At 49.1% G+C, this 26519-nt stretch overlaps 8 protein-coding genes and 1 non-coding gene across 9 annotated transcripts, besides 1 other annotated feature; 8 read left to right on the top strand and 1 right to left on the bottom strand.

Moving 5' to 3' along the window:
* Positions 1 to 861: 861 nt before the first annotated feature.
* NFIA_049260 (uncharacterized protein) lies at positions 862 to 1352 on the top strand (the record flags this gene model as incomplete). The annotated part of the gene is made up of 3 exons (XM_001257483.1): positions 862 to 899; positions 977 to 1161; positions 1225 to 1352. 3 exons carry the CDS (start codon positions 862 to 864, stop codon positions 1350 to 1352), a joined length of 351 nt encoding a protein of 116 aa, XP_001257484.1.
* A 1756-nt stretch (positions 1353 to 3108) lies between these two features.
* On the top strand, positions 3109 to 3740 carry NFIA_049250 (SNAP receptor SNC2; the record flags this gene model as incomplete). Its single annotated transcript, XM_001257482.1, has 3 exons — positions 3109 to 3219; positions 3413 to 3644; positions 3718 to 3740. 3 exons carry the CDS (start codon positions 3109 to 3111, stop codon positions 3738 to 3740), a joined length of 366 nt encoding a protein of 121 aa, XP_001257483.1.
* Positions 3741 to 5173: 1433 nt separating this feature from the next.
* Positions 5174 to 8028, top strand: argEF (bifunctional acetylglutamate kinase/N-acetyl-gamma-glutamyl-phosphate reductase; the record flags this gene model as incomplete). Its single annotated transcript, XM_001257481.1, has 3 exons — positions 5174 to 7597; positions 7673 to 7913; positions 7973 to 8028. 3 exons carry the CDS (start codon positions 5174 to 5176, stop codon positions 8026 to 8028), a joined length of 2721 nt encoding a protein of 906 aa, XP_001257482.1.
* Positions 8029 to 9497: 1469 nt separating this feature from the next.
* On the top strand, positions 9498 to 11789 carry NFIA_049230 (Rad21/Rec8 N terminal domain protein; the record flags this gene model as incomplete). The annotated part of the gene is made up of 5 exons (XM_001257480.1): positions 9498 to 9544; positions 9606 to 9740; positions 9821 to 10316; positions 10368 to 10946; positions 11022 to 11789. 5 exons carry the CDS (start codon positions 9498 to 9500, stop codon positions 11787 to 11789), a joined length of 2025 nt encoding a protein of 674 aa, XP_001257481.1.
* A 605-nt stretch (positions 11790 to 12394) lies between these two features.
* On the top strand, positions 12395 to 12466 carry NFIA_049220. The gene has a single exon. It is a non-coding gene; the product is annotated as a tRNA-Arg (tRNA).
* Positions 12467 to 13629: 1163 nt separating this feature from the next.
* Positions 13630 to 13663: a microsatellite.
* A 184-nt stretch (positions 13664 to 13847) lies between these two features.
* Positions 13848 to 15290, top strand: NFIA_049210 (DUF3237 domain-containing protein; the record flags this gene model as incomplete). The annotated part of the gene is made up of 5 exons (XM_001257479.1): positions 13848 to 13916; positions 14006 to 14488; positions 14546 to 14866; positions 14917 to 15211; positions 15262 to 15290. 5 exons carry the CDS (start codon positions 13848 to 13850, stop codon positions 15288 to 15290), a joined length of 1197 nt encoding a protein of 398 aa, XP_001257480.1.
* Positions 15291 to 16357: 1067 nt separating this feature from the next.
* On the bottom strand, positions 16358 to 18335 carry NFIA_049200 (methylisocitrate lyase ICL2; the record flags this gene model as incomplete). The annotated part of the gene is made up of 6 exons (XM_001257478.1): positions 16358 to 16365; positions 16424 to 16677; positions 16734 to 17157; positions 17214 to 17626; positions 17687 to 17975; positions 18026 to 18335. 6 exons carry the CDS (start codon positions 18333 to 18335, stop codon positions 16358 to 16360), a joined length of 1698 nt encoding a protein of 565 aa, XP_001257479.1.
* Positions 18336 to 21302: 2967 nt separating this feature from the next.
* NFIA_049190 (Zn(II)2Cys6 transcription factor) lies at positions 21303 to 23542 on the top strand (the record flags this gene model as incomplete). Its single annotated transcript, XM_001257477.1, has 2 exons — positions 21303 to 21561; positions 21618 to 23542. The coding sequence occupies 2 exons, from the start codon at positions 21303 to 21305 to the stop codon at positions 23540 to 23542; spliced, it is 2184 nt and encodes a 727-aa protein (XP_001257478.1).
* A 2182-nt stretch (positions 23543 to 25724) lies between these two features.
* NFIA_049180 (cupin domain-containing protein) lies at positions 25725 to 26203 on the top strand (the record flags this gene model as incomplete). Its single annotated transcript, XM_001257476.1, has 2 exons — positions 25725 to 26108; positions 26174 to 26203. The coding sequence occupies 2 exons, from the start codon at positions 25725 to 25727 to the stop codon at positions 26201 to 26203; spliced, it is 414 nt and encodes a 137-aa protein (XP_001257477.1).
* Positions 26204 to 26519: the final 316 nt, after the last annotated feature.

The following is a 26519-nucleotide window of genomic DNA, read 5'->3' as shown; positions in this document are numbered from 1 at the left end:
ATGAAATATCGAATATCACTGGTAGTTGGTCATCCTTGTGTTGATCTTCAGGGGTTGATTCCTGAGATGTCCCGTTACATCAGGCAAGATAGTTCTGCGCAGGACATTATGAGATCGTGCCTAATGATTGTTATCGAGATCTGCTTATTGATACTCCCCTTGCATAGGCTCGAGTACTTGTAATTTAGCAGAAGTGATCATCTGCACCAATGCAAAGGGATTTCTGTAACAGGAACCAATGTGACCATCTGAAGCTGATTCGCAATTGTTAGGAGCATGAGGATAGTGACAAGTTCTTGTTGCATTTCTGGTAATAGTAACTAATGCTGGATGAATACTCTGAATGCAAGAGTGGAAAGTGAGTACCCACTACGACCTACTACTACTCCATACAGTTCAACACCGTTACTAGCGAATCAGCGCTGCGGGAGGTGTGGACTGCGGAGAAAGGGATTCAAAATTTCAACACCCTGCCCTTGGAAGATGGAAAACGAATACGACCGGTGACGATTCGGAGAGAGACCGTCAACTGCGCCACATGTGCTCATCAAGCACAGCCACAGCAGAAGCCACAGATTGGTCGTGATCGCCGATAATGTTCCCACCTGCACCAAGCTAACTGATCCTATCCGATAGAAGCGAGGGTCATAACGGTTTCGCTCCACACATTGCTCCGTCTAAGCCAGCTGCAAACACTCGAACTGGGATCCGGGCCTCTGTCATATCCGAGATTGCTGTGGAAACACTGTTGACTAAAGCACCTCTCGCGACATCGGCATCTTCCGTCCCGACCTGCCTTTTTCCCGTGCACTCATATTCCTAGCAGAGTGTCGTCATAGCTGTTACTGAAAATAGCCCATTATGTCTCGGACAGGAACTTGGTTAAAGATGCTGGTGGCGTAAGGACTCTCTTTGAGCATGGTTAATCGATTTCCCATTATGCGCGTCTGACAATTCTATCTCTTTCTCTCGACAGTGGCACCGTGATCTGCGTGGGCGGCCCAGCATTCGTCCAATCCATCCGACCTACCGACGAGGAATTATTCAAGCGATACAACCCCGATCTTCAGAAGCGGAGCTTAGAGGAAGGCGATCGCCGCGCTCGAGAGTTTGATGAATATGTTACACGGTTGAAGCAATGGTCCAAGTCCGATAAGTCGAGTGCGTCCTTAACCACACCGGTTGACATCTAGGAGGTGATTTCCTAATATTTTTGCATTATAGTTTGGTTCGCTGCGCAGGAACAGCAAGAACAGAAGCGCGCGGAGATCGAGAGTCAACGGAGTCAGGCGAAGGAGGACGCCAGGTTACAACGGGAAGAGATGCGGAAGGAGTTGCTGGGGGAGAAATGAGCCGTTGAATATGACGCGTTTGCATTGGAATCAGATTGCCATGAACGGCCTGAGTAAGATCTGCTTAGCAGAGCATTGCCCCTATCGTCTTCACTTTGCTTGTATTTATATGCATTACTGACGTCCCTGGTGCTACCAAAAGCTTATGTATATTATGATGTGAACATTCTCAGGAGCCATCCGGCTAGGTCGGTACCAACCCTTTCTCTCTGAGCAAGACATGCGTTGCGTACCGTAATAGGCCTTTGACTATACCCGCCGATCGAGCTTCCCACACATCGGAACGATTGGTCTGTATCATTGCAAGTTAGCGATGAGAGGACCGGTGCGTGATTGAGCTTGGGTGTATCCGATTCAGCAGGTATGATGGCAGACTGGAAGCACTTTGGGCAATCGCCACAGAAGTATGCAGAGAAAAGATCGATAACCGTCTAATCATAACCAAGCATCGAGTAGCTCCTGTCCTGTAGCCGAGGAGCCAGCGGACGACGTAGGTGACTCCCGGATACGACGTGCACAGTACACCTCAATTTGCCCATTATGATAATGGCGGTAAATCGAAATCCTAATCAGCTGCCGAGATCTTTCAAGCGTCTTTTTGCGAGTATATTTTCTGAGTTGGAATCTCTGCAGAAAGTCATCAGTGGATGAGGGCTATTTTGTTCCCCATGACACCGGGTCCAGCGGACCACACTGTTCATGGTCCCTGAGTTATCATGATGATCATTTTACACGGAAGACCTATTAGTAATACGTATACACAGGACCAATGTAATGACATACGATATGATCCTTGACGCATGTCAAGCACAGTACGGAGTAGATAAGTAGGTATGGAGTAAATCGATAGGTCTTGGCGACTCGCGGAGATGTGGGTTGTCTCCTTGGCTCCGGCTCCGCCGCCGCAGCTTTTGGGAATCTACACTTCAACATACCCTGGATATGACATGGAGGGAAGGAGCCTGCTTAACTTTGAAACTGGTGATATCTGATGTGCCTGCATTGTAAATCCTAGAAACTCATTTCACAGCGCGAGATCAGACGAACTTAGCTTTCTTGGCTGTGGCGGGCTGTCGAAAAGAACAGACGTCTGCTCAGTTGTAATGTTGCACAGCCTCTTGCTGATATGGTGGAGGAGGTACTCCGTGCTCTGTAGATACTCCATAGCCTAGTATGATATCGAGAGGCACGTGTATGCAGAGTTTACCATCGTCCTCTTGATGCGCTTCATTTCAACCAAGTGACGATGTTACGAGATATTACACGCTAGAAAAATGCCAGAAAAGTTGCAGAATTTATGCATTATGTAGACTAGTCAATGTACTGATTCCAGCAGCGTCGACTTCTTCTGGCACTGTTATATAAGTTCTCTTCCCTTCTTTGTAGGTTCCACGATAAAAATAGCTGCCTAAGAAGTGTCTGGGCAACGATGAGTGGCTACCGTGTCACGTGCCAGGACCGGTCGAACCAAACCCGCTTTCAGTCTCCAGAAGGCGGGCGGCGATTTATCACACCCTGTCAGCTTCACTCCACCATCGCTGTAACTATTTACCTCTCACTACGCCTACAAGGCACTCCTGTCCACTATCATTTGCACGTTCGCCCCTGATTTTTGTCTTACGACGTTTACGACATCTTATTTCGCGAAAAGGAGACTCCAAAACAGGTCTCCGCAAGCCTCCACGCAGAGTCGGTGATCCACAAGCTCTCACCACTCGAACTCAGGATATAACGAATTTCATCCTCGGAAGCCATCATGTCTGAGCAGCCTTACGATCCTTATATCCCTTCTGGCTCTAATGGGCCCTCCGCCAGCGCCGGCAGCGCAGCGCAGAATGGCGACCCTCGGACAAGGGAAATCGACAAGGTAAGTGAATTCACCTGTCTCTGGGCATTGAAAGAATAACCTCTACGGCCGGGGGTTGCAATTTTGGGGCTATATGGCAAGTTTCAAGACTTGTCATGTCGCACGAGCGCTATCTTTTTTTGGCGGTTGAGGCCTTATGTTTTCAATGCCTATTCTGAGCCATTTGGCTGACTCTTTCCCCCTTGCCTAATAGAAAATTCAAGAGACCGTCGATACAATGCGCTCGAATATTTTCAAGGTATCGGAGCGTGGCGAACGCTTAGACTCTCTGCAGGACAAGACAGACAACCTGGCCGTATCTGCCCAGGGCTTCCGTCGGGGTGCTAACCGCGTGAGGAAGCAAATGTGGTGGAAGGACATGAAGATGCGCGTGTGCCTGGTCATCTGCATTATCTGCTTACTCATTGTCATCATTGTTCCTGCCGGTATGTCTCCTCCCCTGCTCACTCTCCGCATAATCAGGGCGACCGAATGCGCTGGCTAACTTGTGGATTCTAGTCGTCACGACCACCAAACATTAAGTTACGAACGCAGCGAAAGTCATGTCTGATTTTGGGAATGGATGTTATTTTCCAGCAGGTCTATTTGCGTTGAGGTTGTGTAGTTTCGTTTTCAGCCACTAATACCTTTCTGCTTCTTTTCTGGGCGTCAACAACTTCTGTGCTTATGAATCAAGCTTCGTGTCTCGGTGAGACTCTGACGAGATCCTCGTCTGATGCTCGGGATGGGCTATACCATATGATCCGTGGCTGGTGAAGATGTAAATGATACTCCGGGCTCCGGCACTTCCCCGTGTTTCTATACGTTATTGCCCTTTGATCTTTGTGTCGCCTTTGTTCGCCATCACTTATAATGAATGGATCCGTATATGCCGATTCTGATGAATCCTATCACTGCCCTCAATTGTAAAGTATGGCGACTTGATGAGTGAGAACGCGCCTAAGAAGATATAGCTATCTCCACCATCAAGTATCTCGCCACAAGTACAGAAAGCAATGTAAGGAGATTCTCCATCTCTCCAGGTACGAGAAGTGGAGCTTCATATATGGAGTACGCTAAGCCAGGCTAGCCTATGAAGGCGTCAGGAGGAACCACCAAAAGATCAGATAACGAAGGCGCAGAAAAGGCACAAGTTCAAAATATCCGCTGTTAGTAACATTTCTGCAGAGTGCTGGCTCTAATTGAAGGCCGAGAAGGTCGGCTACGTTCGGTCAAACCTCCAGCGCAGAATATTATGCCACCATGGATAGTAAGAAAATTTCTACAATGGGTTAATTCGATGGTTAGATGACTGATTCCTGCATGGTGGCATGTAGCATGGAAATTGATTTCTTGAATGATCAATCACAGCAACCAATTGCGCGTATACTGGGACTATTACAAAGTGAGGAAAGGAAATGGAGATCATATCTCGCGACCGAAGTTGTTCCTTTCCATAGCCCCGTAGTCTAATAGAGAGGTCCTTGAGTTTGACTATTGAGTCACGATAGCCGGCTCCGATGGTCGCAGCCAAGCTCGGGCTCACATTGGTCGATCAGGCTTTATGACTCTGTGATGTCTCTCCGGTCTTCTCCCACTCCTTCTTCTCCTTACTATTTCCGGGATCCTTTCTCAAGATTCTAGTGGTGCTAAACGCCTCATCTTAGGTGTTGAGTTATTTTTCCTGCCCGAGTCTGGGTTCTCTAAAAAAGCAGGCGAGAAAAACCGCGCAGGGTAGCGGCTGTGAGTACCACCCACCTTAATTATTGGGAAAAACCCACTCCGACGTGCGGCCGATTTTCTGGGCGCCTTTGGAGATCAAACTCTTTGGACTGTGGGAAAATCCATTGCGCACCCACACAACCCCTTCTGTAGACCTCTGCCTTGGTTCTACTTTACTTCTTTTGCTATCTCTTACTCACACTGAGTTTCATCTAGACACTGTGTTCGTTCCAAGACGATTGAAAGCTGCCGCATGCTGGTTGACAAGATGTTCTCCCTTCGCACTGCTGTGCGGAGAGCTTCCACAAGCAAGCCCCTCCGCGCTCTCTCCGCACCGCACGCCGTTTCCTCTGCGAGACTCAGCTCTCCTCGTCACGCTCTGAAAGCTTCCGCTGTCCCCTTACTGCAGAGCCGTTCCTATTCCCGCCCCGCCGATCCTCACCTCTCGTCGACTCGGTCTACCGTTGTCCAGCTGCTGAGCAACATTGGTTCGAAGCGTGAGGTGCAGCAGTATCTCTCCCACTTCACATCGGTCTCCTCTCAGCAATTCGCCGTGATCAAGGTGGGCGGTGCTATCATTACCGAACACCTTCAGACCCTTTCCTCGGCTCTTGCCTTCCTCAACCACGTCGGACTCTACCCCATTGTCGTCCATGGAGCCGGACCTCAGCTCAATCGCATGCTGGAGGCTGCTGGCGTGGAGCCACAATTTGAAGATGGTATCAGAGTGACGGACGGCAAGACTTTGGCCCTTGCCAGGAAGCTGTTTTTGGAGGAGAATCTGAAGCTGATCGAGGAGCTGGAGCGTATGGGTGTGCGGGCCCGCCCAATCAACGCAGGCGTATTTTACGCCGACTACCTCGACAAGGAGAAGTACAACCTAGTTGGTAAGATCAATAGCGTCAACAAGAAGCCTATAGAATCTGCCATCGAAGCTGGCTGTCTGCCCATCCTCACCTCAATGGCGGAAACCCCGGACGGCCAGGTTCTGAACGTCAACGCGGACGTCGCTGCCGGTGAACTGGCCCGTGCCCTGCAGCCTCTGAAGATTGTCTACCTTGCTGAGAAAGGCGGATTGTTTAACGGTGACACTGGCGAGAAGATCTCTGTGATCAACCTCGATGAAGAGTACGACCACTTGATGACGCAATGGTGGGTGCGCCACGGCACTCGCTTGAAGATCAAGGAGATGAAGGAGCTGCTCAACGACCTTCCACGTACCTCGAGTGTTGCCATCATCCACCCCGCTGATCTCCAGAAGGAACTGTTCACCGACTCTGGAGCTGGGACTCTTATCCGGCGGGGTAACAAGGTGCACACGAAGACTTCTCTTTCAGAGTTCGAGGACTTGGAGAAGCTGAAGGATGTGCTTGTCCGCGACCGCGAGGGCCTTGATGCGAGGGCCACCGTGGACCGCTACGTCGAAGGTTTGAAGGAGCGTGACTTCAAGGTTTACTACGATGAGCCTATGGAAGCTCTTGCCGTCGTCTTGCCCCCAAGCAAAGATAACTCTTCTTCCTTCCCCCACCTGGCTACGTTCACGATCACCAAGTCCGGATGGTTGTCCAATGTCGCCGACAACGTTTTCGCCGCCATCAAGAAGGACTTCCCTCAATTGGTTTGGACAGTCAAGGAGAACGACGAGAACCTTACTTGGTTCTTTGACAAGGCTGATGGTAGCCTGAGCCGCGACGGTGAGGTTCTCTTCTGGTATGGTATCGAGAGCGGCGAAGAGGTCAAGCAGCTGGTGCAGGAATTCAACCAGCATGGTCGCCAGATGTTTGGTGACATTAATCTTGAGGCTAGACTCCAGCGCGCTGCTCAGGCGGCCACTAACATTGGAAAGGGCTTCGGTGCCAGCGGTGCCTCAGTTGAGCAGAAGCGCGCATTTTCCTCCACCGCTAATGCTTTGCGGGCCGCTCGCTTCGGACGTCCCGCTGTCTCTCCCAGCGCGGTGAGATCCTACTCCACCACGAATCCCAACCCTCCACTGGGAGAGAAGAACATGTCCAACAACCGGCCCTCCAAGGTTGCTCTCATTGGAGCCCGTGGCTACACTGGCCAAGCCCTGATCAACCTGATCAATGCTCACCCCTACATGGATCTCCGCCATGTTTCTTCTCGCGAGTTGGCTGGCAAGAAGTTGCAGGGTTATGACAAGCGTGAGATCGTTTACGAGAATCTAAGCCCCGAAGACGTGAAGCGCATGTCTGCGAACGGTGATGTGGACTGCTGGGTCATGGCTCTTCCTAACGGTGTTTGCAAGCCGTTCGTGGATGCTGTCGACCAGGGCTCTGAGACGGGCAACGTCATTGTCGACCTGAGCGCCGACTACCGCTTTGATGACAAGTGGACTTACGGTCTTCCTGAGCTGGTCAACCGTGGTAAGATCGCTCAGGCCACTCGTATCTCCAACCCCGGTTGCTATGCTACTGCTGCCCAAATCGGCATTGCTCCTCTCGTTCCCTACCTCGGTGGACAACCCACCGTCTTTGGTGTCTCCGGATACTCGGGCGCTGGCACCAAGCCTAGCCCCAAGAACGATGTGCAGAACCTCACGAACAACATCATTCCTTACAGCTTGACTGACCACATCCACGAGAGAGAGATCAGCGCACAGCTCGGAACTAGCATCGCGTTTATCCCCCACGTTGCTGTCTGGTTCCAAGGCATTCACGTATGTACTTCGCTGACATTTATCCATTGGCCCTTCTTCTATATACTTGTTTCAGGACTGACCTTGTTCGTACAGCACACCATCAGCATTCCTCTCAACCAGGAGATGACTTCTCGCGACATCCGCAACATCTACCAGGAGCGTTACGCCGGCGAGAAGCTTGTGAAGATCATCGGCGAGGCACCTCTTGTCAAGAACATTGCCGGCCGTCATGGTATCGAGGTCGGAGGATTTGCCGTTCACTCCAGCGGCAAGCGCGTCGTTGTTTGCGCTACGATCGACAACCTTCTGAAGGGTGCGGCCACTCAGTGCCTCCGTAAGTGCTCCCGTCCAGTCCTTTCCCGAGAGGACAGATTACTCATACGCCTGTCACAGAGAACATGAACCTCGCTCTCGGCTATGGCGAGTACGAAGGCATCCCTCTCGAGTAGAATTTCTTTGAATGGTAGATATCGGTTATATATGTTTGATATAGTTCGGGAAGGTATGTCATGTATATCAAACATGGATGTGTTTGATAATATAAGGAGATCTCATTTGGCGTCGAATTTCTACATTGGGTTTCCTCCTGGTCATCTTTCCTTTCGCTGGCCTCATACCCGCATGCATCTCTATCGGAGCTATGGGTTCGAGATTCCCGTAAAGACCCCTACCTCTCGATCCGTTTTACATAGTCAACCTATTCTTTCTCCCGTTTTGCTGAACTTATGCGGCTCCATCTGATAGACTTCCGGTTCTTTATCTATTTTTTCCCATACTGCCTTTATCGTTTATGTCTAAAATTCGCGGAAAAGTGTATTCTGTCTGGCGATGCATTGTTGCTGACGGGCTGAAGATGAGATATCGGGCATTCATAATTTACCAACTCTCTTTATGAGCCCTCGTCTATCTGCTCGTCCTTGATTTTCCAGGATTGGGCATGGTCCTCCGGTCTGGAAGTCCTGGGCCTCGGAAGGTCGATTGCTGGTGTAGACTTACAGCTAGAAAGTAGAAGTAGACAATACAAGATTCGATTCGACCATATCCGAAAATCAATAACTGGTGGTTCAGCCTTCAGCAGGGTAGGGGCGTCCACGCGAAGTGAGCTCAGTTTCGAACTTGCAAGAGGACTCTGGCATCACCCGGTGCTGAAGCACTCACTTCTACCCTCTTCTCGATCCTCGAGCGAAGAACTTTCCGGTTTCCAGACCCCCAGCACCTGTCTCATCTCTCCATTGTCTCTTATCATCATAATTTGTCCCAGCAGTCATCTTCTTTCGCAGGGCATGAGCATCATTCGAACTTGACTGATACACTTTGAGAAAGCAAACACCCGTCTGCTCTGCAGATGTGATAGTAAGCCTCCAGAGTTCTACAACTCCTTCTTGTCCAATATCCCAGAACTTCTGCTGCTACCTCCGGGTTAAAAAGCTCACAATCTCGGAGTCCTACCACTTAGAGCATTACTTTGAATCTTCATTGCAATATAGAATCTATCCCAGAAAACCTCAGACACCAACAGACACGCCCAACGCGCAAGGGAACAGCTCGCGTCGCGACGAGAGGAGTCCAACTTAATCACATCTGAAAAGACAAGGCCACGAAGGATCGTCATCATGTTCTACAGTCACGAAAGTAAGTACTGTCTTTCTGTTGACTCATTTCTAGACGCTCTCTGTATCTTCCGGGTCCTTTTCAAGCTACCGCGCCGCTGACTCTTGCCTTTACTCTAGTACTTACATCTCCCGAGCACGGAGTTGCTACGATATGGTATGAATCCTTTCTCAACTTGGTACCTTGCTGTGAACTGATATGTTCCCCTCGCAGGCTGGTCGCAACGCTAGGGTCGAGATCCATCACAAGAAGATTGAACAAGAAGGCGATACTGGACGTGGATGTCCCGAAAGCTTGCGAGGTCATCATGGATCCTGCGGCACCTATGGCGTTGAGACTCCAGGGGAACCTACTGTGAGAGCTTCATCATCTGAATCAAACCTGAAGGCCAGATTATTGACAGCAGACTACGCAGATACGGAGTCGCCAGAGTCTACAATCAACAGTGTCGCTATACACTCACAGATGTTCAGGCAATGAATGACAGATTAAGATCAATGTTAGGAGCTATTCCCGGCACAGCGTTGGATACGACGGCTGGCAAAGCTAGGTTCGTGGTCTTCTACTTTTCGACTCATTATATCTTGGACCTTTGTCTTTGAAAGTATACTAATGCAGTACTTTTCTCAGATCTGAGCAGCTCATCTTGCCATATGACCCGTCATTCCTTCCTGAAAACAATCTACCAGGGTTGGGGTTGGACTTTTTCGGGTTGAATTTGTCGAAGAACGATCGAGCAAGCCAGCAACCCAGCTTTCAATTACCAATGACGCCTGATCTAAGTCTGACCGCTGCCTCTCGTAACTCCAGTTTGCAGCTTAACTTTGGGTCGCAAGATCTGATCCTGGGAGATATAAATGGGTTCGGTTCTGAGAGCGAAATGACGAACTCTGTTCAAAGAAGTGTTCAACTTGGGCGGATTGCAGCTACGGCTCTCAATGATGAAGAGGGCATTCTTCTGCAGCCTGACTTTGACTTTGATGAAGATGGAAATCTCATTGAGCTTGGGGGGCTAAACGCTGCTGCTGAGATTGGAAATCGCAGCTCTGGCTGGCTTGACCCTGAGGCACCTGTCACTAGTGAGGTGAAAGAGGGTGAATTGAATGACATTTCCTGGGACTATCAGGTACGGTTTACACAGGACGGGTAGTTGTTCTTACTGACAATATTTCCCCAGCCAATGCTAGCCGACGAGGGCATGCAAGCAATTACTGAACACAGGCAGAGTAACCCCGTTTTCAACGGAGACACATCTATGCCTCAAGGTCCTGAAGGACGACACCTGGAAGACGTAGAGAACGCTTCAGAGACCCGGGAGGCACCAATGCGTCGAACTCGAAGAATCCCGAAAGCCGTTGCAACAGATACTCAAACTGCGCTGCGAAACACTGAACTAGCTCAATACAATAATGAATACGTGCAAAATATGGCCGCTGCTCTAAAGCAGAAGCTGAAAAATAGAGTGCCTACCCAGGCTAAGAAGAATGCAGAGTTCTGGGTCTTCGGCCACGGAATTGGCTCAGTTGGCGTTGGGTTGGGGACTTCTCATATCCAGCATCCTTTGCACTTCTTCTCGGGTGAGACTTTGTACGCATCACTGACAATCGTCGAAAGATCAAAGAAACGCAAGGGCTCTCCTTCGACAACTGAAGACAGTGATGCCGATTCCGAGACTCGACGCGTTCGACGCAGGGAAGAGTCCGAGGAACAACTCGGCCGAGGTGGACTGTTTCAAGACGATAACAACTTACAGGATGTTCGTGGGATACACCTCTTTTGGCGCTGTTTGATTTTTGGTCCTATGAGCCATGTAATACTGACAGTCATCTAGGATATAGAGATTGGTCGTCATGCCTCATCAGGCCTTCGAGATGACTCCTCCCAAATGCCCTGGAATATCACAGCGTCCGTCCGAAGCTCCCGGCTTGGGCTATCTGCAACAAGCATTTTCCGTGGATTTGGCAGCATCAGTGACTTTTCTGCTCGGGGCATTCACGATTCTGCAGCATTCGTGCCTCCACTTGCAGCAACAGGCAGAGTTCGTAGTCGCCTAACAAGTGCAAGTCCTCTAGCTGGACGCGGCTTTCAGTACGACTTGGAGGGCCTTGCAATCCCGGGAACCCAAGAAGATGACGTGAATTTCCTCGAAGACATTGATCTAGCTGGCTATCTTCAGAGCGAGCTTGACGTTGGAACCAACGCTGAACCCAACGACGAGACTGACAGGAAGCGAGCAGCCTTCTGTGACCGGCTGTTGAAATCTAGCATGGACCAGGAAAGCCTAAACTTTCTTGACTTTCTCAACTTGCAACTTGAGGAGCCCGCTGAAGTCTCGGCAGAACAGGATACTGTTCATGAGACTGGTGCTGGCTTTCTTCGTCTTGATGTTTCTGATAGTAAAGAGGTAGCATTTTCGACGCTCCTGCCTCGCGAAACTACCTCTCGTACAGTCGCCACGCATGGCCTGATGCACATACTTACCCTGGCAACAAAGGGCTTTCTTTCTGTTTATCAGGAGCCGTACGAGGATGAGAGTACCGAGGAGTACGGTGTTCGCTACAAATTCGGAGAGATATACTTGCGCTTATCCAACATGTAGGCATTCCTACCATGGACATCGATCGCAACGACAACGTGTAAGAGTGACATCCAAAATCTTTCTCTATTTCATTTTACAATCTTCGGCTGATATTATGGCTCATATTCTGTTATCTGCGATGCAATGACTCCATCTATTTGCTTCACATTCTCGTGGAAATGCATTTCTTACTTCTCTGATTACTATTACTGTTTCCTTTCCCTTTCTTCCTGCTTGCTTCTGTTTTCTCATTGTCCTTGGTGTTACCATAATTAATGCTGCAAAGGCTCTTGTACCTATTGAAATATCCCTCAAAAAGCATATCTTCGCCTGAACACAATCGCAGCTTTCTGAAGTGCGTTTCGAATTAGTTGTTAACTTAGAAATAGTAGTAAACCCGGCAGTGCAAGTATCTGGAATATCGAAATAATCCGTCCACCCTACGGCTCTATATTGATCGCTGATTGAAGCAACTAAGTCGCTGGACTTCGTCAACATAACCAACTGGTGTTAATTAATCGCGTTCACGCTTGAGGGTGGTGCGTGCAGTACACTTCCATAAGGGTAACATTTTGAGTAAAGTATAGCTAGATAGGGTCACTGCCGAATTTCCTATCGCACTTACTGGCCGGCTGGCCTAATGGTAAGGCGTTGCTCTCCTAAAGCAAAGATTGCAGGTTCGATCCCTGCGTCGGTCGAATTTTTTGCCTTCATTTTTCCCTTCCATAAAAAAATCTCATACTCATCATTTGATCACTGAATACCAATCTAATCGCTTTCGTCTGAAACAATTCGCCATATGGAAGGAATATCCCTACGGAGTGCCATCTACTACAGTATGAACGTTTGATTAGATGGCGTATATACGGCAGTATATATATCTTGATGAGGACCGGTACGGAGATGTAGCGTCACAGGTATTTTCAGGCTGTAAAAACACCTGGCATGTTTCAAGCCTGCATACCAACTACGTATTGGATGTGTTCAGTATTGGCAATACATCATCAACAGATCGCCAGGACGCGCATCAGTCCGCTCAATCTTCACGCTTTCAATGTCCAGTGAAGAGCTTTATGACTTGAGACCCTACGAGGTATAGCATTGTTCTCTTAAGGCTCTCGACCCCTCCTACTCCGAGGCAATGCGCGAGTGAGATGGTGGTGTGCAACGGCTTTCAGTGGAGGACTGGTCCAAATATCACTTCAAAATTTGGCTCAATTCATATCCACTTTATCTTCCCTCGATCGAGCTGGCATGATTAAATAGAGTCGTGGTACATGGGGAATATATGCGTAGCCACGGCCATGATTATTGCTAGGAGAGACCCGCGTTACGGAACACGAGATTCTAGCTACAGTCCTGATACGCAGTATTATGGCAGTACAGAATTCCATACTGGTTACCAACCTTTTGTTACTCGACCTGTCTAGAATACTATTAGAGCAGCAATATGGAATATGAAATCGTATTTGATAATCGTTCTGGATATTACAATCAGAGAAGTCATAATAAATGGCCAGAAAGCGACCAAGGAAAATAGCGTTGCCTTCCACTACCTCATTTCTACGGCTTGATGATTCGACCGCGTGACAGTTTTAGACTTTCAGCTCTGAAGGCTCCAAATGTGCCAGGAGCGCCCATCAGGCAACGATACGAGCAACAAAAAGATCGAAGAGAATTGGCTACCATGAGGCTCGAATAATAAGCATAGGGAAGTGTCAGACGAATTATTAGGAGTATTTACGAGTGTAAGATGACCGACCATTGTTGAGTAATGATTGGCAGTCACTTCTGGGCCAGTATGAAAATTACGCTTGAGGTAAGGTTCTGTCCTGACGAGCTCGCGTAAGTTAACCGCCACCGTCTTGTCTTGTCCCCGTCTCGTCTCGTCTCGTGTTCTGCCTGTCAAACCGAAACTCTTTCCTTTTCTCCCTCGCTCACCCCGAGTCTGCTCCCTCTCAGCTCCGACGACTTCCCCCCCTTACCATCAGCTGAGACCTATTCTTCATCTTTGGTCATCTCTTGCTGTCTCTGTAATTCTGGGTTTCATCAAGTTTCCCCCTTTATTTCACCTTGAACATGGGTCGTACCGTCGATCAGGAAGTTCACGCGGCGTTCGTCGAGTTCCGCGCCAAGGAAGACGATAAGGTGCGTGACTTGTATTTCCCGTAATATTTCAACCACCCGCTTCACTGTCGTCACTAACAAAACACCTTGTTTGCTTGGTTGTTCTGCAGTGTCTTTCAGTCCAGTGTATCTATTGCCAGCAAATTCGCGCAAAGAATACATCGCGCCAGAAGCAGCACCTGCTCGAGTGTCCCGGACTTCGCGGTCAGAATCAGACAGCACAATCTGCGCCCAACGGCATCAGTGCTGCAAATGGATACCCTGCAACTCCGAATGGTGCAGCTGCCACGGCACCTGGCGCTGGCCCAGGGCCTGGCACAGGTGCACTTCCGACTCCCAACGGGCCGATGATGACGAACGGCGTCAACCCACATGCTACCTCGATGCAGACTCCGCTGCAGAACATGCAAGGACGCGCCGCATTGCCGACTCCCGGCCCTCCCACCGGACCTGCCTCTGCTACTAGCTCCCAGCAACCGCCTCGCGCCACTCCCAAGTCCAAGCCCAAGGCCTCCACCTCGAATCTCCCGGCTCCTCCTCTAGATGACGTTCATGCTGCATTTGTCGAGTTTCGTGCGAAGGAGGAAGACAAGGTAAGCGAATGGACTGATCGGACTTAAACTAAAATGGATGGATGCTAATTAAGACAGTGTCTGTCCGTGCAATGCATCTACTGCCAGCAGGTTCGCGCGAAGAACACCAGCAGACAGCGCCAGCACCTCCTGGAATGCCCCACCTACCTTAGTGTCATGAAAGACTCGATCCCTGCCAATAACCTGTTGCATACATTTCCTGAAGGTGATATCGCTCGGTCTCTGCAAATCCCCGCGCCTACTTTGGAACTGGACTTCCGTATGAGCATCAAGATGAACCCGAAAGTTGCTGTTGGTCCGAGTATTTGGGGTCAGAGAGATTGGGTAACATTTATTGGTGGTCAATGGGCGGGCCGATGGGGCAAAGGCATTGTTTTGGTGAGCATTCCTTTTTCTTTGTTGCAAAGCAGTGCTAATGCTCTTTGTAGCCCGGTGGACAGGACTCGCAGATTGTGACCAAGGAATCTATTACCAACATGCGGTCGAACTATGTGCTCCAGACCGCAGATGATCCGCCAGCCTTCATCATTGTCAAGACTGAAGGATGGCTGACAGGTGCCAAAGACGTTCTGGATAAGGTCAACGACCCTAATATTGCGGACACAATCAATCCCAACACCTACAAGTATCGCGTCAATCTTTCCATGGAAACTGGAGATGAGCGTTATGCTTTCTTGAACACTCTCATGTGGATTGCCAGTGGTTGCCGCAGGGGCCATGAAGGTTGGTCGAGACACTTTTGTCGTTTACGGAGTCATGCTAATGACCTATAGTTATCTTCGATGCATTCCGCGTCAACTAGATCCGAACTCAAGCAAATCTGTTCCGTCTGTTTATTGAGCGTAGTTTTTCTTTCTCTGGTGATGGGAAAATATCGGTCTTGTTTATCTTCTTTTCCTTTGTAATGCTATAGGCCAGTCCACTATCCTCATCCGACGTGATAGTGTCTCGCCTCACGTTGATGGATTCCCTGCTGGGTTCTTTTGGCATGGGCACCTGAATTGCCTCATCTCGACCGCACTACTGTCTGGTGTATCTTCTTGCGCTCGTTGATTTCCTTCCACATGTACGCTAGTCTCCATTTTTCATCTGTCGCAGATTGCCAGACCGTTACAAGTTGATTTCGTCTGTTGTCTCCTTCTCCTTTACTTGAGAAACGAGGATTTTCTGTATCTTTACATCTAAAACTGGATATTGCACAATATTTTCTTTCGTGACGTAGGGAGACTTGAATTTCGGAGTCAACACAATCCGAAACCTGACTGCATATACAGGGACAGGGAACAACGCCAAAATTAAGACACGACTTTCAGTACACAAATACTGTTGCTTTATGTAAAAGTCACTATACGCATATCAACGGTGCTGAATGTACTATCCTGTCAGTAAGGTACCCAGTAAATTACTAGGCTGTTTACCTGAGGTGGGATGTTGACAGGTATCATTTCTTTCCTTTACCCCAGTTCTAGACCGATGTACGGAAGTACACTAATGGAAATAATTGAAACCATTATGGTCTCCCAGGTACTCGGTACCTGACCCATTAACTCCGTAACTACGTAGTAAAACATGCTCGCCCGGTTTTTGGTTTTGAGCTTAATTCAGCCTTGGGGTTTATTTCTAATTGTCAACAGGCATAGTGCCTGAGGCAGGACCGGTTATGTATTCGTACCTTACTTTACGATGATAGATTGAAACCAAATAGTGAAAGGGTTCGTGGTGTCCTGTAAAATTTCGGATGATGGTAATAATCATTGAAATTGAGGGCACTCTCTAGATAACTCTGGTGAACTATGGGAATTTTTATCTCTACATCTGTCAAGCAAGTCGCTTGGCGTTGTTGTAATCCGGCCATGACGGGGTATTGGTTTAGAAGCCTGTAATTTGGATAGTTAGCATTGATTGCTAGCAAGTCGAAGAGGACGGACAGCTTACCCTTCTCAGTGTTTCCCTCTCCCATGCTCTTGCTGCTGCTACTGCCGCTCTGGATGGCGCCCAGGATGCCGTCCATGTATGGTGCACCGCTCCATTTCTGGTGGGTGAGGACCTCGACCCCGAGTTCCTTCTCGCGGGACTGGATCAGTCGCACGTAAGCGAGCATTCCCTCGTCCTTGAAGGCGCGTGAAAGTTCGGTCGTGATTGTGGCATTGCTGTGCAGACCGGCAAGGGAGATGAGTTGGAGGACAAAGCTATTATCATTGTCAGTTTCTGCCGCGCATTAAGAAATTATGGCTCTTCAACTCACCCGTGCTTGGCGAGATCCCAGACAAAAGACTTGAGAGACGCCTCGTCAAAGCCCTGACCCATCCAGTTGAATGACGGGCTAAGGTTATAGACCAGTTTCTTCCCGGGGTATGCGGCGCGAACATCGCTTGCTAGTTTTCCAGCATTCTCGACATTGGGGTCGCCAGTTTCAACCCACAAGAGGTCCGCATAAGGGGCAAATTCCTTGGCTCGCTTTGTCGCTGCCGGAAAGCCGGCACGGTAGTGGTAGAATCCCTCCCTGGTCCTGGGACTGTCGCAAGACCAGACAACGGGTTTCTTTGTGTAGTCGCTCGCCAGAGCTCGGCGACGCGAGATAGACAGGTCAGGGTTCTCTTGAACCCTCTTCTTGTATGCATCACGGGCAGACTGGGGCGCTCCTTCGGCTTCGAGATGTGCGTCGACAGCTGGCCCATTGTTAGCTTCTAATCTTGCAAATCTGAGGTAATGAGGATCGATATACCTTCATCAAAAGTGACAAGCTTGTGCTTCTTGACCCACTCCAGCTCAAATGCGTCGACCTCTGCAGGAGCAGCACCTTCGCGCTCCATTGCTTGTAGGGTCTCAGCCAAAGGCTCGACCTCCTCCGCAACACCGAGGATGAACTCGTGATCACGCACATCGATGGCGCTGCTAATCAACTTCCCACTCTCGGAATCTGTTCGAGCGATCACCAGATTCTCGACTCCCATCATGTCCCATTGGAAACGAGCGGCGACCAGTCGGTTGATGTGTTCTCCAATAGGCACAAGGACTTTCCCTGCCAGATGACCGCACTTCTTGCCGCCATGCAGCTGATCTTCGAAGTGAACAGCTGCAGCACCGTTCTCCGCGAAAAGCTTGGCCAATTTGAGGACCGCGGAAAGACCGCCATGTCTGTAGAATAGAGGTTGTCAGTATGTGGATCATCAAATGCAGCATGGTGATGAAGCGCACCCGGTATCGCCATCTGCAACGATCGGTCTCATGTAGTCAACATAAGGGGTCGACTTTCGCTGTTCCGGGGTCATTTTTCGCCTAGCATCCCATTGTTTGCGATCATGCATCTGTTGCGCCTTGAACAATCTCTGTACCTGATTGGGGACGGTATTGTACGGGTAGTCGCCAAAGTCCGGAGAAACCTCATTCGTTGTAGTCAAGAGGGAGGAGCACGCCCATCCTGAGATATACAGCACCTCCTGGTTTGGAGCTTGCTGTGTCATTTGTACGGGATCGATTGCGCCCACTTTGCACGCATTAGACTTGACCAAGGATCCCGATAAAGGTCCTACATACTGGTATGAACCGGCTTTCCCTCTGCCGCTCTCTCATTCAGCAGATTGAACAGCTTACGAGCCATTAAAGAACTCGGATATGTCTGCTGCAAAGTGCCACGTTTGCTGACAACGTCCGCGGCCGAGTAGGGTCTCTTGATACCCTCGAACCGCGGAGATTTCCACCATGCCTCTACATCTTTGATTTGTTGCTCATAAAGTGCATCCTCCGCAGTCCCGGCCTTCTCAGCTGTTGACAGCAACTGAAATGAGTCTGATGGCAAGGTCGTCGAAACGGGGGGCTCAACGGTCGGCAGCGGAGATGATGACATCCGCGGATAACCGCATGTGAATGAACGCAGGGCGAGACGGGAGGGACTGCCGGCAGTCGAAGAGAGAGTAGGGAGGCGTCGAGGAATCCGACGAGGAACTGACCGAAACATCTTCACAGTCCAAATTAAATTTCCGGTATGAACATGAGGGGAAATAAGAGAAAGGAATAAACGACGGATAGACGAAGGTGGTGTTATGGGGAAGATCCTGGGGAGCTTAAGCCTTTTGGGAGGGATTGCCAGCGCCCCCCGCCATTGGACCGATCAGCCAACCTCGGTCTGGGGGCCCGCGGCTGCCCGCTTGGCCCTACAGCGGATTCCCTGCGGGCCGATGTCGCCTATTTGTCTTCATTTTTCCGCCTTTCGCAGGTTATTCTTAATAATGACGAGACGTTCAAGCCAACAGGTCCTTTAATTTAGGTCGATAGGTCTCCTTAAGCATGACTAAAGAATTTATCTTGAGTACACAAAAGCCTCTCAAGTGGATAGCGATCAAGCCAACCCTTTACAGGAAGCCGTATCTAGGTTATCTTTGCACCTTGACCACAACCACTGAGTTCAGTATACAAAGCCCCCTGACATATGCTTCCCCCCGTTAGGGGTCGATGTGTTGTGATGCGTTCTGAAGGATTGTGCTTCATCGCCATTCATATGTCAGGCTCATTGGCTGCGCAGGGAAGCGTCAGGAAGTTCCTGAACCGCTGCTAATCCAACATTTACATTTCTTGAAAGTGTCTGTCCCGGATGATCTTGCAGTACTTGTCATGTCCCTTCTTCCGATCGTCCATCCGGCAAGTCTATGATATAATCAATGTTACGCAAGTTCTCACGAGGCGGTTGCATTGGTCCTCACCTCACTACGGTACGATGAAATGCCGCACCGTTGACACTCCTGCGATGCTTTTTTGCCACAACTGTGACAGCTTTTGCGCTTTGCGAAGCTCCTTGGCCATATTTGAACCTGGTCATTGAGTCGGAGCAAGTCGTGCAGGGATAAAGGTATGAGCTGGGTTCCTTTCAGCACATTGTCGCAGGGAGGAAATCGCCTGGAAGGAATTCCAACATAGGCTGTTCCTACCTTGGTCGAGTAATGGTCCGTCACAATAACATCGATTGACTTCCAGCGTGAGATATGCTTTCGAGCATATATGATGGCAACCGTCCGTTCGCGCTTCAGGTCAGGTGTCACAAACGAGTCTCCTAAATCGTGAGTATGAAAGACGATATGAAAGGGCTCCTCATTATAGAGACTGCGAGCCATGAGTTTGAGTCGAAAGCCTTTATTAATCCTAATAATCCCCGCGAGTAGACACCAATGCCTTCGTGGTTCAATCACCTGGTCACTGACATGTTTATAGTGCTCCGGGTCATAGATCTGATAATCCGGCAGGTCAAGGACTCCAGGGAACGAGACTTTATCGCGCAGATTTGCGTATTTGGCCATGTTGCTGACTGTTTACCACTGGTGTGGAAGAAGCCATATTCTTGAAGGAACGACAGCTTATATACAGTCCGCTGAGTGCTTGATACTTCATTCACTGTTATTTGCTTTGAGTTTTGAGTGAATGATAGATTATGGATCGTTTTTGAAAGTCATTCATACTTGCCAGTCTCCACTCCCAAATCATTCAATCCAGCGGACTGTACTTGAAGAAAAGAGATGGGAGAGTATTATGTCTAAAGGCACCTATTCAAGTATTGGGCTTGATTCATACTCGTCGAATCTTGAACGACAGAGATGTTTCCATATCATGATCTGCTAGTCAGTAATTTCTGTATCCAGCCTTCTCATATATGGTGGATAAGAAGAGGTAGAGTTTGTATATAGAGGGAATACAACTCTTGTTAACCTTCAACTCAAATAGATAATCTTTCTATCCGAGCAGCTCTTCTATGACACCAACCCTGTGGCAAGTGCGGAGTCGTGCCTTAAAACCTAAGGATATGAGGGGTAAAAGTGTAATAACCCATTAACAACTGGCGAAGGGAAGGAAGCATCGAATAAGAGTCCAGGGATTACCTCTCACGAGCCACTCTCGAAGAGGCATGGCCAAGATAGTTGATCATCTCCAACTCTTCGGACTTGGACTTGCTGTCATACCTCAACCTTCTTCTCCCTCCGAGTGGCGCTCTCCTTTGTACTATCTCTTTCACGATGATTGGGCCTTGTCATAATCGCGGCAAGTATTCCACACTGCCGTCTAGGAAGTGACTGGCCCTGTTGAGCTGGCCCAATGATGCAGAGGGGAGTTGATTTGCTTCTTTCTGAGCTTCACAATGAGCAACAGACTGGACGGAGTTACTTCAATAGCTCCAACTCTACCGTGGAGCTTCTCTTGTCTATTTCTAACAAAAGGTTACGGGTTGTTGTCTGCGTCCAGTTAAACAGTGGCTTATCGAGTCTGATCGCCGAATCAACCTCACTCCAGCAGTCGCCCCCGCAATCTGCACGTTTAGTGCAATCCTTATCATCTGGATGCGTTTCTCCTCACGGCTCGGGTCTCTCTCGAGGCCGTAGTTTATCTGTCGGTTCTCAAGTGACAGCAAGCTATCCTCCGGTCCTCCTTTCGATTTGACAGATACGGATGTTATGGCTTATCTATTGCTTTTGTCGCCTACTCTGGAATCATAATCCATCGTTATTCCACCCCCCCCTCTCATTCTTGTCCCGCTTTCTTATTTGAATTTCTTGTCTCCTCCAGTGGCTGGGTGGCTCCATATCGTTCAAGTCCCTATTGTCATTACCCCGAACGGTATGGACAACATCAAAATCCCATCGCCTACGACAATTCTAGACACTACTCCCACCATTCCTTCGTCTGCCGGGATCTTTGATTCGGCCTCTTCTATAAAAAGAAGCACACCACCGAATCGAGCTATAAGAGGAGTTGTCACTAACAAGCCCAAGCAATCTAAAAGTCGAAACGGTAAAGTCATTCCTATTAACTGTTAAGAAATCAAGTCTCGATGTCGGATCGGTGTAAACCGCTCACATACATCCAGCGAAAAGAATTGCGCAGAGCGCTGACTCCATTTCCTTTTCACCGTACATTAGGCTGCATTACCTGCAAGGCAAAGAGACTAAAATGTGACGAGTCGAAGCCGACCTGTCTCCAATGCAAGAAGCGCAACGTGGAGTGTGGAGGTTACAAAAAGGACTTTAAATGGCGTCCATTCGAAGAAACCAACGTGGTCAGCAGGATTTCTTCTATTCAAGCCAGAAAGAGTAAGTGTGCAGGTTTACAAGGTCTGCATTTTGTAGTCACCACTAAGATCTCTCAGGTGATCCGGCCAGGTCAGGCAAAGAAAGGAGGGCCAGTCATTCAGGGCAGGCGGGCAAGGATCGTCAACCTTGGCCGGTTAGCGCTCGATCGTCCACACCGACAGCATCCTCTCTGGAATCGAATGATGCTGCACTCATTCATACACTCCAGTCGGGCAATTCGCCTTCCACTGACTCACCACTTGCATTGACCCAGGAAAACCTCACATCCTGGAACGGTGGCATAGCTCGTTTTCTGGATTTCAGTAATGCAGAGGATGAACTCCTCACGCCTTTTCTCACAAATAGTTCGCCGCCGGAACAGTCTCCACGGCTCTCCGATATTGTACCCTCCACTCTGGATATCCATACGAGCCCAATACGGAGGCCACTGGGGCTGGCTTCGCAGAACACGACTCTTCGACCGGGCAACTTGAGCTTTGCAGCACTTCTTGAAGAGGACAATGATAAAATAGAAGAAATAGCCCGCCAGTCCGATGAGTATATTGATCCGTGGCTGGTAGGATCTTCCGATGGCGGGGCGCCGTCCGAGACGTCGAATACCCCCGCTATGCTACCCAAGGAGCCAAATTTCGATATTGCCAGTCCCGAAATGTTGGTACTGCAATTTGACAGATTCACTTGCGGGATTTTGTCTGTCAAGGATGGGTTAAACGAAAACCCCTGGAGGACTCTGATATGGCCTCTAGCCGGAGAGACTCCAGCCTTGTACCATGCGATATTCTCTATGACGGCTTTCCATTCAAGCAAGGACAATCCGGGTCTAAGAATGCACGGCGTTGATCATATGAGAAGAAGCATTACTTACATGGTCCAAGATATACAGAACATGCGGACAGATGCTGCCTTAGCTACGAGCTTGGCGCTGGCATTCGCAGACACATGGGACCAACACACCCGTAACTGTATCCAGCATGTACGTGGGGCCAAGGCACTCGTATTGCAGCTCCTGAAGTCCAAGGTTCGGGATGCAAATGACATCGAGAGAATCCGGTTTCTATACAACACCTGGTTGTACATGGACGCAATCGCACGCTTAACCTCTCGAGACGACGAGGGAGATCAGGATATGAACTTCTCCATCTTCCAGCTGCCCCGGGATGCAGTTCATGAGATTGACCCTTTGATGGGTTGCGCCACTACACTCTTTCCACTCATCAACCAGGTCGCCAGACTGATCCAACGGGTTCGGAAGACGGAATCAAATTCAATTTCTCTTGTCTCTCAGGCTATCGAGCTAAAAAGACTTATCGAGCAATGGGAACCACCGGAGTGGTTCGTGCCGCCGGAGGACCCAACATCCGAAGTACAGCACAGTATCCAGACGGCGCACGCCTATCGTTGGGCAACTTTATTGTATCTTCATCAAGCAGTGCCAGAAATGCCCTCAGAACCAGCTAGTGACCTGGCCAAGCGTGTATTGATACTGCTGGCTACTGTTCCTTCGGGTTCCCGAACGACAATCGTTCACATGTTTCCTCTGATAGCAGCTGGATGCGAGGCCGAACCAGGAGAGGATCGCCAGTGGGTTTTGAGTCGATGGAGAGCAATCCAGTCTCGTCTTATGATAGGGTCCATCGATCGATGTATTGAAGTAGTCCGGGAAGTTTGGTCTCGCCGTGACACCATCGAGGCAGAAAAGCAGCGACAGCAGGAGCGCGTGCTCAGCAGTTCTAGTCGTCAGAGCAAAGGCGGGCCGGGTTCAACACCCCAGGGAACGAGAGAACAATTCATCAGCAGTTTCGCCATTCCTTCCGACCCAGCAGTGTCGTCTAGACCCCCATTCGTAGGCACTCGAAGAAGCTCGGCTGTGTCACCATTGGAAAACATCGAATTCGAGAAGACAGTTAGAGGTAAATTACATTGGGTTAGTGTCATGCAAGAATGGGGATGGGAAGGTGAGTCGTTATCTTGTTCCGTTTGACTGTTTGCATTGTACTTCATTCTTCGGTACCTGAGCTGAATTGGACTGTGTTTTTTGCAGTGTTTCTGGGATAAAGAAAATAACGGGATCGAAAAGTTGATGGGCGCGGTTCTCTACCGAGGCTGGGACATAGTCTTGTTTGCAGTTGAGCCCTTGACTCGGACTTGTTCATATGGCCTGCATTCTCGTGGCTTTTGGGACTGTTGCAATGTCGAAAGCGGCTGGCCTGATTTTGAGTGGCCTTCATTTTCTTTGTCCTCAAGTCGAGATGAAGCAAAGTCATCGCTGGCTAGATACGATCGGAGTGAAGCCAGATACGACTCGACGTCGCGGGTGATCTTGACAGTCGACATTCCGACGAAAGAGGCAGGCATATACTTGTTGCAATCGTCAATGACTGGGGGTTCGGTCGCGGTAGGATGCACTTGGAATTGATGTCAAGTTGCGGTTGGGTTACGGACTTTCCTTCTACTTGATTAGCATGGCGTTCAGAGGTGGTTGCAACGGCTTGCTTGCGGTTCATGTACTGAATTCTATACGGACTTGGCCTTGTTTTGGTGCTTTGATTGCGTTGGGGCAACCATAAGAGGGTCCAAGTTGGGATCGTCTTTTCGAAGATGTCGCTTAGGGAACCAGGTCTTTTGAACAGCTGCTCCGGATTTGCTTATGCAACGGGTTGGCGCATGGGCTAAACGAGCACGAGACAATTTGTTCACGGAGTTCCTTTCCTACCAAGACGCGAAATGTGAAAGAAGACCCGGCTCTGATTTATAAGCAGAAATGAATTGGATTTCTCTACAGCGAAAATGACTTAGCTCTGATAGTGATTCAGGAAGTATTCATTTCACGAACCTGTTGATATATATAACATCTGGCCTCCAGCTGGTCACTGAAGCGGACTATAGAGGCACCGAAAATGGCTGCGAGAGATATCTCCTCGACTGTTACTTCTTGCCGCTGAGACTGAAGACCGGAGATTGCATTTATTCTCGGTCGAGGGACTCGGGGATTCTGACATAGGGCGGTCGTTCTTCTACCAGTAATCGGTATTAGTCAGTCGGATGGGCAGGAGTATAAAATATAAGAGGCTCTCAAGAGGAAATTGGGGGAGGTCCCCTCTTTTCTATGATCGTCCAGCCCACTGAGCAAATCATCCACTAGTCTCAGGTAGGTAGTGATATATGGTGTCATTTTCCGGGTCTGCCATTAGTTGATGATTGATGACAGACTGGTCTGACTAAGACGATCCAGGACTAGTTAACTAAGGGAGAAGTGATTTGCAAGGTTGCATGCAGGATGGTCGGTTCAGTTTGGGTTCTTGAATCCCAGGGCATCTTTGTCGGCGGGGTAGATAGAACAAAGCAAGCTGAGCATCCTCAGGTTCGTTTTCTTAAGGCAGATGGACGGATAAGGCAGGACGCAGTCCCTGTACTCTCTGTAGGTTTGAGGGGATTAGGTGACATCACTGCCTGTTGAGATTGCATATTGCCTTATCCATTCGGTGATTGCTGGATGAGGGATATACTCCATGGATGATGTTATTGTGGGAGTGCTCCGCAGATACCTAGGCATTTGGGAGGAAAGACTAACCAATCCAGGCAAAATTGTCCAGGCTTTCAGTACTCCGTACCGTAGGTGAGGTACCTTACCTAGTTTCCGGTACGGTAATTCATAGACTGTGACTTTGGTTTTACCTCCCTTGAAGTGTACCTTGGTAGATACCTCAGGCTGTCCCATTACCATACGTTGACACTCGACTATGGATACAAGGTACGGGTTGTTGATAAGTACCGAGGACGATTATGATACTGATAGATAAGGAATACCCCTCATCCTTCGACCGCTCACCCTCATGCATTATCTCCGCTGGAGTACTCCGTACCTCGAGATGAATAACTAACTGGAGGAATCATATCCGATCGCACTTTGGTAGATCTGGGGTTTCGTGAAGAGTTACTGCTGGTCTCCCAGTGTAGTAACTGGATCCGTTTGTTCGCATTGCTATGCTATCCTATCAGTGCAGAGGGAGGAAGGAAATTGAAGGACAATGGCTTGGAAATATGTATAGATTCTATATATATTGCGATGTTAGAACAATCGAGCATCATCAATTTGAATATCCCAGCCTACGCAGTATAGAGTAACGCATCTCTAATCTATACGTTACTCCCATCCATACAAAATGGCTGTCCGGTTCAGATACCACGCCAAAGCCCAGTACACCTTTAAGCCACCCCTGATCGCAAACGAGAATGCCTTCTTAGGCGATGTGTACTCGAGGTATTTGAATCTACCGATTCCCACCATGGAAGCTAACATGATCTCCTTCGCAAGCGAGAAAGAGAACCCCGACAAGCCCATCTCGGCTGGCTTCTACCGCCTTGAAAAAGGAACCCCGCTGGTGTATGAATACACCTACGACGAAATGAAGATCATACTTGAGGGGCAGTTTGAAATTGCCGATGAGACCGGGCAGAAGGTGACGGCTTTGCCGGGGGATGTTTTTTATTTTCCCAAGGGGGCGAAGATTACGTTTACGACGGAAACGTATGGGTTGGCGTTTTATGTGAGTTTTTTTTAGTTGTGTTGCTACCCTTTCAGATAATCACTAACTAACAGCTGTCTTTGTAGACTGGACAGAGGAAGCAGGGAGGTGCCTAGATGGTGTCCTAGGATGGATGGATGGACGGATGAGGTTTATTTGATCGGGTGAAATTACCTGGATAGCGTGGACTACCAGTATATCACGTCATCGACCACCTTGAATAATCGACGGAGTCTAAAGATCCCAATTAGAGAGGTAGTCTCAAGGCTCTCGAGCCTCTGGGGAGACAGGATGCTTCCATGTTTTCTTGGGGGCCAGTGGTACATGTAATATATCCCGCTGTACCACTAGTCCAGTTTCTAGTGAGTGTAGAACCATGGAACTGTCCTGCTCAAAAGAGTAATTTGCTTATGCTATTTACCTCATGTAAAC

The sequence above is a fragment of the Aspergillus fischeri genome, genomic scaffold, assembly GCF_000149645.3.
Source record: "Aspergillus fischeri NRRL 181 1099437636266 genomic scaffold, whole genome shotgun sequence".
Lineage (NCBI taxonomy): Eukaryota > Fungi > Ascomycota > Eurotiomycetes > Eurotiales > Aspergillaceae > Aspergillus > Aspergillus fischeri.
This window is presented reverse-complemented; position numbering and strand designations above follow the sequence as displayed.